Source organism: Barbus barbus (genome assembly GCF_936440315.1).
Source record: "Barbus barbus genome assembly, chromosome: 41".
Classification (NCBI taxonomy): domain Eukaryota; kingdom Metazoa; phylum Chordata; class Actinopteri; order Cypriniformes; family Cyprinidae; genus Barbus; species Barbus barbus.
Genome location: NC_136719.1, coordinates 21,734,701 through 21,746,298, shown reverse-complemented (window position 1 = coordinate 21,746,298; position 11,598 = coordinate 21,734,701). Strand labels below are relative to the sequence as shown.

The 11,598-nt window shown below is 35.1% G+C and overlaps 1 protein-coding gene across 1 annotated transcript in view; it reads left to right on the top strand.

Moving 5' to 3' along the window:
- Positions 1 to 3,255: 3,255 nt before the first annotated feature.
- The window catches only part of ddx19a (DEAD-box helicase 19a), an 8,608-nt gene continuing 265 nt past the window's right edge, over positions 3,256 to 11,598 (top strand). Inside the window, exons 1-12 of the mRNA XM_079402536.1 lie at positions 3,256 to 3,422; positions 3,926 to 3,980; positions 4,531 to 4,563; positions 4,790 to 4,925; positions 5,430 to 5,522; positions 5,828 to 5,930; positions 6,604 to 6,718; positions 6,801 to 6,978; positions 8,404 to 8,641; positions 8,723 to 8,885; positions 9,054 to 9,245; positions 9,753 to 11,598. The exon at positions 9,753 to 11,598 is cut by the window's right edge and continues 265 nt beyond it. Of these exons, the coding sequence (XP_079258662.1) occupies positions 3,366 to 3,422; positions 3,926 to 3,980; positions 4,531 to 4,563; positions 4,790 to 4,925; positions 5,430 to 5,522; positions 5,828 to 5,930; positions 6,604 to 6,718; positions 6,801 to 6,978; positions 8,404 to 8,641; positions 8,723 to 8,885; positions 9,054 to 9,245; positions 9,753 to 9,814 (1,425 nt within the window). The 5' untranslated portion in view covers positions 3,256 to 3,365 and the 3' untranslated portion in view covers positions 9,815 to 11,598. The remainder of the gene's footprint in view (positions 3,423 to 3,925; positions 3,981 to 4,530; positions 4,564 to 4,789; positions 4,926 to 5,429; positions 5,523 to 5,827; positions 5,931 to 6,603; positions 6,719 to 6,800; positions 6,979 to 8,403; positions 8,642 to 8,722; positions 8,886 to 9,053; positions 9,246 to 9,752) is intronic.

The following is an 11,598-nucleotide window of genomic DNA, read 5'->3' as shown; positions in this document are numbered from 1 at the left end:
TCCTCTCCCCGGAGCAACAGAGTGTGAATCACAGCCAAATCACCCACTCCACGCACTCCATGGCTGCCACCACACACACTGCGGGGCAGACAGCACAGAAACAACCACCTGTTGATCCCGCATCTCCAGCAAACTGACTACACATGCATCACTTGCAGCCACGAGCTAATGAAATCCCTCTTTAGTGCTTTGGAAACACTTCCCAAATTCACCTTGAAATACTTCATCTCAATCCTTTGACCAGTTCCTCATGCACTTTTCTCAAAGCAGAAATCTCTTACCTCACATCTGCATCTCGATGCCTGAATCAGTGAGGTCCAAAATAACATCAGGCTGCAACTCCGAAAAGCTCTCTGTCTCTTGGAGATGGACACAACAACTGAGCAGATGGGAGGATGGGAGGAAGGTAAAGAGAGAGAGACAGACCGACAGACACAGAAGCAGCTGGAGGAACGTTAATGCAGTCAGTCAGCACAGCAACATGTGGTTATGAAGCTCAGAGCTGGAAACGAGAGCTTGTCCTGTGCAACAGATGAACACGAACCCCACCAGCCCCCCACCAACGCTCAATTCTCCCCTCAGCATCTGTACCACCCACCTCTCTGCTCCCCCATCTCTCTGTCTCTCCGTAATCAGTGACGAGAGCCCATTCATGTATCCTATTTGATAGCCAGGGGTGCCACTGGCTGAAATGCAACACCATGCATGGGGGAAACGAGGGGAGGGAAGAGATCACAGATCATGCAAAGGATTCAGATTAAGAATTTTGGTCTCACATCCTTTTCTGTCCCGTTATCCGCCACTTTTGTCTTCCCATCATTCATGTTTTTCCCTCCAGTGAGTGCTAAGCTCACTATCTTGATTTCAATATGACAGGGACGGTTTTATTAGTATTTTTTTTTTTTTTCTGAATGCATTTTGTGGCCGTGGTGCATGTGATTAATCTGCTTTTGCAGAGGACGTAACCATGACAATCAATATGGAGCCTCCAGGGCTTTTTTAAAAGACAACAGGTTGGTTGGAGAAAGTGTGTGTGTGTTTAGTGATGTGCTGCCTTGGCTTAAACCTCAGCTTCTGTTTCTCAATTAAATTAACATGTGCTATTTACTGTCTCTCTTTCCCTCTCTTGCTCGCTCGCTCTCTGTGAATGTCTCTTATCTCATCTGCTGGGATTTAGTGAGGGCTGCAGCGGCTGCTGATTATTTCATCTGCAATAAAGAAGAAAATATATCAAAAGCTATGAATGGTCATACATTTCAGCTACAGAATCTTTTTAAATAAAGATTCTTTGGACATACATTTGACTCACAATTACGATGAAAATCTGAGACAAAAATAAATAAAACCATAATGCATAATGACTTTTGAGACAAATGCAAGATTGCATGACATCACATTTTAATAAATCATTCTTAGCACTGAGGTGTCGGGTTGAAGCATTATTTTTTTTTTAGGTTTAAGAAACAAGCATGGTTCAAGCAGGATAAATCTCTGTCGTATTAATCAATTGTTTTGGATGAAAGCATCTGCTAAATTAATAAATGTACAAAAAGTGCATGGCTCCAAAATAGTGCGACATAAGGTTAAAGCATCAATAAAATCTATACTGGGTTTTAAATAGATCAGAAAAAGATTTAAAATATTTTAATGGAAAATTCTGTCATCATTATTCTTACACAGTAACCATAATCAAACTTTGGTATTTCTAGCAAGAGCATAGTAACCACAGGAAAAAATAAGCATGGCTCTTTATTACCATGGTTACATCAACTATGGTTTCCTATGATGGCAATGAAGGTATTCAAATATAAAGGTAACGATCAAGAAATGTGTAGCCAAAACACATGATGTCATTATGTACAGTATATGCCTTCCCCTACATGTGTTACACAGTGTTAAAAAGAGATTATTGTATTATGTTTTATTTAGGTTTGTTAAGGATTTTTATATATATTTTTATCTAAGTGCATTTGTAAACTAAACGTGATCATATTCAGGGGAGATTGGGCAAGTTGTAACACTTTTTTTTTACTTCAATTAACATTTCTCAGATGTATTTTAGAAAATCAATTTCTGTAATAATTTTTCAACAATATTTCCCCGGGAAAACATATGGTTTACACAGATGGGGCATGTTGTCACAATAAATGAGATAAATTGTCACAATACAAATTAACCATGGTTTTACTGCAAATAAAACCAAAAACTATGATTACTATAGTTAAACCATGGTAACCACAAATTAACCATTGTTTTCCTGCACTAATCATAGTTTAACCGTGGTATTTGTAGTAAAACTGTGGTTATACAAATGGTAATCAATACATCAAAGAAACAAAAAAACTAAACAAAAACATGGTTACTTTAATTTTAATACAACAAAACCATTGTTAATTCTCATAATTTTTATTTTTAAGTAAATGTCTAACCATTGCTTTGGCCAGCAATTATTGCAATGAATAAATTGTACAAATTGATATAATTTATAACATGTGCAATTAGTTGTGGTTTATTGCGTTCACTTCTTTACACAACAATATATGTATATTGTAGCAATAGCCAACAATACATTGTATGGGTCAAATTTATCATCAAAAATGATTAGTATATTAAATAAAGATAATGTTCCATGAAGATATTTTGTAAATTTCCTATTGTAAATATATCAAAACTTAATTTTTGATTAGTAACATGCATTGCTAAGAACTTCATTTGGACAACTTTAAATGCAATTTTCTCAATATTTTGAGATTCCAGATTTTCAAATAGTTGTATCTCCACCAAATATTGTCATATCATAACAAACCATACATCAATGGAAAGCTTATTTATTCAGCTTTGCAGCTTAAATCTCAATTTAAAAAAAATTACCCTTATGACTGGTTTTGTGGTCCAGGGTCACATAAATAAAAATATAATAATACTGGAATTTTAATTTGGTGCACAGAATTCACCAAAAAATATATATATAAAAATAGTTTATTTCTTTATACCTAATGCATAAAAAGTAGAAAATGTGGTTGGTTTACCTGAGACACCAACAATAAACAAAAAAATAGACAAATGTCGATATTTGTCTGCACTAATGGCCTATTACAAAAATGTACTAACTTACTGTAACATTTAATTGGTTTAAACTAATACCCAGATACTTACACATGAAATTGCTTGCAATGAATAGTAAACTAAACCCAAAGTCCCTTGACTTTGCTGGAACTGAGTGTCCTGTGCTAACTTCCGGCCGGACAGCGTTCTGTGCGCGCGCTCTCAGTTTGCGCGTTCTCGTGAAGCTGAGTCGGTTGAAGTGAAGCCCATCTGAAGACTTATCAAGAGCGCTTAATAGTTCAATATCTTCGACTGAAGCGATGGCGACCGACTCGTGGGCTCTAGCTGTGGACGAACAAGAGTCTACTACCAAGACTGTGAGTGAAAATGCGGTTTAATTGTGTTGTAATGGATTAGCGCACTAGCTGCGGTGAGTCAGGCGCTGGCCGCGTCTCAAATCCTAGTGAGCTGCCTAATTTACCAGTAACGTTACATAGACAGCATTTCTGCATGTCACATGCGTGTTTGAAACGTCCAAACAAGGTGTTGGCCATCAAAATGCTTTTTAATTAAGTTTTGAGACACGGCCTATATGAGATTTTAAATCTAGCGACCACAGACCACTTTGAACAAGTAACGTTAACTAAGTTAACTTAGTCTATCTAACTCTTAACGTACGTAATTTTAGTTTGAAAGCTAAGTTAGTGTGAATAATTTTCATTAAGTGACCTGTATGGCTAGCAGCAAACATATCTGCTTAATTTAAATCAACGACTTTTGTTTAATCAGTTTAAAGACGTTATTTGTGAATGTTCATCATTATTTGTATATTGACTCTATGCAGTGCATTAAAACTGTAAATTATGTTGTTTGAAAACAGATTGGGAACTTGCGGATTATGGAAGCAGGAGATGCAAATTTACATCAGACTGATGGTAGTCATGTTTTGCATCATTATATTGCATTAAAGCAATAGTTCACTCAGAATTTAGTGTTGATGTAGTTCCAAACCTGTATGACTTCTGTGGAACACAAAAGGAGAAACTTTGAAAACTGTAATTACTTTTTTGTCCATACAGTTACAGTAAATGGTAACTGGAGCGTTCAATCTTCAAAAATAATGTAAAAGTACTGTAAAGTGTCATTATATTCATTATAAGTGTGCACTATGTTCCGAGTCCAATTTTTTTGTGCGGAACAGACCAAAATCATGTCATAATAATCACCTTGCCATTATCTGGTTCTTGATGGAAAAAACAACCAGTCCTTTTCTCATAATATCCTTTTTTGGATAATTTATCCTTCTAATGAACGAAGTCATGCATGTTTGAAATGACATGAGAGGGAATAAATGAGTTTGTGTGTGTGTACTATTATTTTAACTACTATTTGTTTTTACAAAACATACCAGTTAACAATAATTGCATGAAAATATTTCTTAGCATTTTCTGATGTGTCATCTGTTTTTTCTCTCCTGTACCGTAGATGATGGTGACAAATCCGACGAAGAGGAAAAAGGTTCATTTTTAAACTGCAGTCTGAATTTACAGTCAAAACAGTCAATTTATTTGCTTAATGCAATTTTTTAGTGTTTAGTGTAACAGATTTTTGTGAGTTATTCTCATTCTAAAGTACTTAAGTAGTTTAAAAAGTGTGTGGTTGCATCTTAATGACACCTAAGATTAATGGATTAACTGTAAAAGACCATTATAGTAGCCTGTTTCTTTCCTAATCTACTATTTAGAGGACAGAGCCACACAATCTCTCCTAAACAAGCTGATCAGAAGCAATGTGGTCAACAACACAAACCAAGTGGAGGTTCTTCAGAGGGACCCAAACTCACCACTTTATTCAGTCAAGACCTTCGAAGAGCTGAGACTGTGAGTTTTAAAACAGTGATATCTGAGGGGAAAGATCTGTGAATTTACACAACCGTTCAGGTTTGAGGTCAATTTTTCACAAAAATATTAAGCTGCACAACTATTTTCGACATTCGTAATAATAAAAAATGTTTGATGAGCAGCAAATTAGAAAATTGCGGCAAAATATTAGAATGATTTCTGAAGGATCATGTGACACTGATGACTGGAGTAATGATGCTGAAAATCCATCTTTGCATCACAGTAATATATTAATATATTCAAATAGAAAACATTTATTTTAAATTGTAATAATAATTTGCAATATTACAGTTTTATTTGTATCTTGTGTCGACCCCAAACTTTTGAACAGAATTTTATATAGGTAGCATTCAGAGCAGTTATTGTGTTATTTGGGAGAAATAAATACAAAAAAGACAATACACTCACTATATATGGAAGCGTTGACACCTCTCAGATAGCTTGCATATGCCAATTATATTCGTTTTAATTTGTGTAACTCAGGAAACCGCAGTTGCTCAAAGGCGTCTATGAAATGGGCTTCAACAGACCTTCTAAAATCCAAGAGAACGCCCTTCCCATGATGCTCGCCGAACCGTAAGTCCACATATTTTGTAAATTTAATTTTAATAGAATAAAGAGGTCATATTGAGGGTTTGGAGCAAAACGTGAATTGCACTATAGCCCTATAGAGGCTTAAAACCCTTGATATATGCAACTGGAATTATTATTATTAATTGAATTAATACATTTTTTATTTGACTAAAAGCACACAGATTGAATATTTGATGAACAATATTTGACCATCAAAAAGTTTATGTGAAATCTCTGGGTATATGCGTGAATTGAGTTTTGATACACTCGTATGTTTCCCTTGCTGTATGTGTTTCCTTCACTCCCAGACCTCAGAATCTGATCGCTCAGTCTCAGTCTGGCACTGGTAAAACAGCTGCCTTCGTGCTGGCCATGCTCAGTCATGTGGACCCAAGCTTAAAATGGCCTCAGGTGAGTTTGAAAACTGAGATTCACTCTAATGTTCCCTTTCATTCTGACTTCATGCAAGACGCTGCAGGTAAAACCTTTGTTTTTTCAGACACTGGTAAATTTTGGTCAGATTTTAGGTTCATTAGATTGAAACGTTTGCATATTTAAACATAACAATTCAGAATTGAAGCAGTAAAGAATTGCCTTAATGGACTTTGATTAATCAACTGGGGAAAGTATAGCCATAGCTGTTAGTTTAATATCTATTAGTTTTTTCACAATTCTGACTTTTTTTCCTCAGAATTGAGTTCATATCTTAGAATCTTTACTTCTCAGAAATGTGAGGGGAAAAAAGTTCAAATTGAAAGGTAAAGAGTCACAGTTACCTTTTATATTCTATGGTGGAATTACGAGATGTAAACTCAGAATTTAGAGGGAAAAAATGGCATTGTGAGGGAAAAAAGTCAGAATTCTGAACTGCAAAAAAAGGCTGAATTAGTTGCAATTAATTTAATTCCATAGTTCATAATTTTTGTTTAAAAAAAAAAACAAACAAAAAAAAAATTTCTGCCATTTACTCAGCCTCATGTCCTTCTAAATTTAATTATTACACAAGGGCGCGTTTTCATTTCAGTGTGAACTATAATGTAAATGTTGTTAATTATTTGGTGCCCAATCTGTGTCTGTCCTGCAGTGTTTGTGCATTTCTCCCACATATGAGCTCGCTCTGCAGACGGGTAAAGTTATCGAGCAGATGGGCAAGTTTTATCCAGAGGTCAAACTGGCATATGCGGTTCGAGGACATAAAAGTAAGTGGTTAAATGAAGCCTCAGAATCTTACGATGTGTAAAGCAGGTTTAAATGTGTGATGGCTGCTGTGCCCTCTGCCAGTGGAGCGTGGGGTTAAGATCAAGGAGCAGATCGTCATCGGCACACCTGGGACGGTTCTGGACTGGTGCGTTAAGCTGAAGCTCATTGACCCCAAAAAGATCAAAGTGTTTGTTCTGGACGAGGCTGATGTGATGATCGCCACACAGGGACACCAGGACCAGAGCATCCGCATTCAGAGGTGAATTTAGCCTGCAAGCAAATACACAAAGACAGGCTTTATTTTCTTTAATAGTACTGTTGATATTTAAAATAAATAAATAAAAACTTTTGGCCATTTTGTTGCAAGATCAGAATTCAGACTTTTTTCAGAAATGTGAGATATAAAGTCAGAATTGCAAGAAAAAGATAGAATTATATCTTTATAATTCTATAAGACAGTTTATATCTTGCAATTATTTTTCAGAATTTTATACAGTATCTTGTAATTCTGCGTTTTTATCTCACATTACTGAGTTATGAGAGGGGGAAAAAGTCTGAATTGTGAGAGAAAAAGTGGCAATTACTAAAATTACTCCTTGGCAGAAATGTACAATGACATGAAAACTCCTCTTCAAAGATGAACGTGTATTATTTCATATTTTAAAAAAAACATTTTTTGTTCTAATACTTCAATTCTTGAAAAATACGAAAGTTTTTAAAAGAAAAGTCATGATTAAAAGATTTGATATGTGTATATACAGTCGTGGTCAGAAGTATTGGCACCCTTGGTAAATATGATCAAAGAAGGCTCAGAAAATAAACCTGCATTATTAATCCTTTAGATTTTTTTTTTTTTTTAATCACAAAAATCTTGCCTTTCATTGAACTAAAACAATTGAAAATGGGGGAAAATCTCATTATGAAATAATGTTTTTCTCAAATACGTTGGACACAATTGTTGGTACCCCTAGAAATTATCATAGATAAAATATCTCTGAAATATATTCCCATTTATATTCACAATTTTGAGCACTCCAGGGTGATTATGAACATGAAATTATCCAGCCATGGCTTCCTGATTCACAGAAATATAAATCGCAGGGTAAACAAAGCCCAAATTCCCTTAATCATCCATCACAATGAGAAAAACCAAAGAATATATTTCTGATGTGCAGCAAAAGATAATTGAGCTTCACAAATTAGTGACAATAATTCTTACCGTGTGTGTGCGTGCGCGTGTGTACGTGTTTATGTGGTTTATGAGGACACAAATTTGTATAATGACATGGGTATGACAGAGGTATTACAATATGAAGGTGGTTTATGAGGACCCTGCCTATGTCCCCGTAATTCAAAAGGCTTCAAAAACATACTAAATGGTGTTTTTTTGAAAATCTAAACATGCACAAAGTCTCCTGTGAGGGCTAAGTTTAGGTGTAGGGTTGGTGTAGGGCAATAGCACACACAGTTTGTTCAGTATAAAAACCATTACGCCTATGGAGAGTCCCCATAAACCACAAAAACCAACGTGTGTGTGTGTCTAATATATATATATATATATATATATATATATTACACACACATCGTTGTCCTTGAGATTGACATTTATTTAAAAATGTATTTAATGCAACTTGGTTTAGAATGAGATCAAGTATAAATGGTTTCTATTTCCCATCTCTGACAGAATGCTGACCAAAGGCTGTCAGATGTTACTTTTCTCTGCCACCTTTGAGGACTCTGTGTGGAAGTTTGCCGAGCGGGTCGTGCCAGATCCCAACATCATCAAGCTTAAGCGAGAAGAGGAGACCCTGGACACTATCAAGCAGTACTACGTGCTCTGCAACAGCAAGGAGGACAAGTTCAACGCACTCTGTAACATCTACGGAGCCATCACTATCGCACAAGCTATGATCTTCTGTCATGTGAGTCTGTTTGCCTCTGGTTGATATTTGTAAGTCTGTGTTTCTTTCATGTAATCATCCCATGTTGCCATCTTTTCTCAGACTCGGAAAACAGCCAACTGGCTCGCCGGCCAGCTGTCTAAAGAGGGCCACCAGGTGGCGCTGCTGAGTGGGGAAATGGTAGTCGAGCAGAGAGCTGCAGTTATTGAACGTTTCAGAGATGGCAAGGAGAAAGTTCTCATCACTACTAATGTCTGCGCAAGAGGCAAGTACACCATTACATCTAATGTACATCTAATAAGATGCAAACCTGTATTTCTACAGCTTTGAGAGAATATATAGTTTCTGTTTTAACCAAAAGCTGAAGTATTTGTTCCTTTCTCATCTGTGTGTAAATTATGCAATCTTCAATAATCAGGCTATCCACCCACAGGTATTGATGTTGAACAAGTGTCAGTGGTGATCAACTTTGACCTTCCTCTGGACAAAGACGGCAATCCAGACAATGAAACGTACCTCCACCGGATCGGCAGAACTGGGCGTTTTGGTAAGAGAGGACTTGCTGTCAACATGGTGGACAGTCAGCGCAGCATGGAGATTCTCAAGACATATGAGAGGCATTTTAGTAAGTGTTTCCATTAGTTTATCTATGAAAGTAATAGTTCACCCAGTATTTATTTGATTTATTTTTATTATTAATTATAAAAATTATCAATAATTATCAATGAAAAAAGTTGAAAATATATAAAAATGTATTAATTATTCAGTTTTTGATTTATTAATTTGTTTGTTTTCAAATTTTGTTTATTGTTTTTATTGGGGTTTTTTTATAATTACAGTCCATTTTATTATGCTTTTCATTTGAGTCCACTGGTAGTATGTCTGTATGAAAAAATATATAATTTTTTCTTAATTTTAGAATTATTATAGAATATTTTGAATATTTTATATATATATATATATATATATATATATATATATATAGAATAGAATATTTGTAATAATTATTTTAAGGAATATTAATGTATATAAATTACAAAAATAATGAATAATTATTAAATTAACTTTTTATTTGAATTGTCTTCTTATTTTATTTAAATTTATTCATTTACTAATTTGTTTTATCCAACAGATAAGAAAATTGGGAGGCTGGACACAGATGATCTCGATGAAATTGAAAAAATCGCCAATTGAAGTGATGAAGAGCGAAATGCACTCTACATTATTTTCATAAAAATCAGTTCTGCTGTTACCTCGTCAGATTTGATGCTTGAATAATCTGCATTACAAAGACAGATGTTTACATAAATTATTGACTCGTATTTAGGAGAATATGCTTTAACTCAAGTTTAATGCCAAATAGTTTTGATTCTAAGCTTATAGCTGTTGCAGGACGTTTTGAATCAGTTTGCGTTTGACAGAGTGTGTTTTGATTTTGAAGTGAATTGCAGTACTAATTCCTACATTTAATCTTGTTTACAGGAGACAGATTTACATAGGCATTGTCTCTGTTATCTATTCGACTAATGAAGCATATCTTGCATAGGGTTGCGCTGTGAAGTAAGTAAACTACTTTTTGGTCTTACGTGTGAATAGAATCATAAGACTTCAACTTTATTCCATCACAGTATCTGAGAAGATAAAAGTCAGTTAGGAAGAGAATCTGATAAATATGGTTTACTTGCCTAGATTGGTACAAAATTATAATAAGGCGCACAAATGACAGTCTCTTTAGACCAACTCAAAACATTCCTCAAGACAAGAGCACTTTAGAATAAAAAGGCATTTTATAATGAGAATTGTGAAAATCACAATAGAGTATTGTTTTGATATGTAGCAATGCCATTGTACTTGAACTGCAAAAAGCACTTAAGCTTTTTGAAGAAGAGTTTTTGTTCTGTTCAGAAAGACCAAATATTAGTTTGAGTTTTAGTTGAACTGTGAATTATTTGCTCGCATGTTCTTTTCCTTTGCAGGAAATGCAGCACTTTTACAAAGTATAAAGAGCTACTGAAGAGTGATGTTGTATTGTAGCTATATTGTTAGGAATGGCTGCTCTACTGTTGTTTGCGAAATGCAAAATTATTTTAGTTTGTTTACATTTTTTCTGCTTTAATGCACCTTGTTTGACTGAAACCCATTTGCGATTGCATTTAGCTGCAGCATTTGTTTATTTTTTTGTACATTTGCTGCATTTAGGGTTTTATGGTTGTTTCCTATATATTCTTATAATAATAAAACTACCAGTTGGCTCATTTCTATGTGGTGATATCAATCATTTTTACTTTGGAAGAATTAATTGCAACAACTCTTAGCATGGATTTATACTTTTTTTTTTTTTTTTTTTTTTTTTTTCTCACTGTTGCCTTTTTTGGTCTCCAACTCCCTGCATCCACTGTGCAAGAGATAGCACCTTTATTCTAGGTTGTAGACATTTTAACATGCTTCTGACGTGCAGTCTTGAATCAAAAGACAAAAAAAAAAAAAAAGTTGCATAAAGGGAAAAACTTTTTTGATTGTTTTAATTTGTGGAAATCAAAATTAGAAAGAAAACTCTATAAAAAATATATATTTTTATCTGTCATATATAAAATATCGGATGAGACGTTAAACTGAGGTCCTGACTCTGTGGTCATTAAAAATCCCATGGCACTTCTCGTAAAGAGTAGGGGTGTAACCCCGGTGTCCTGGCCAAATTCCCTCTACTGGCCTCTATCATGGCCTCCTAATAATCCCCATACACTTGATTGTCTCTATGACTCTCTCTCCTCTCCACCTGTATCTGGTGTGTGGTGAGCGCACTGGCGCTGTTGTAGTGTGGCTGCCGTCACATCATCCAAGTGGATGCTGCACACTGGTGGTTGAGGAGAGACCCCCCCACATGATTGTAAAGCACTATGGATGTACAGCAATACACGAAGCGCTATATAAATGCATCATTCATTCATTCTTTTTCTTTCTCTCGAATGATGCATTTA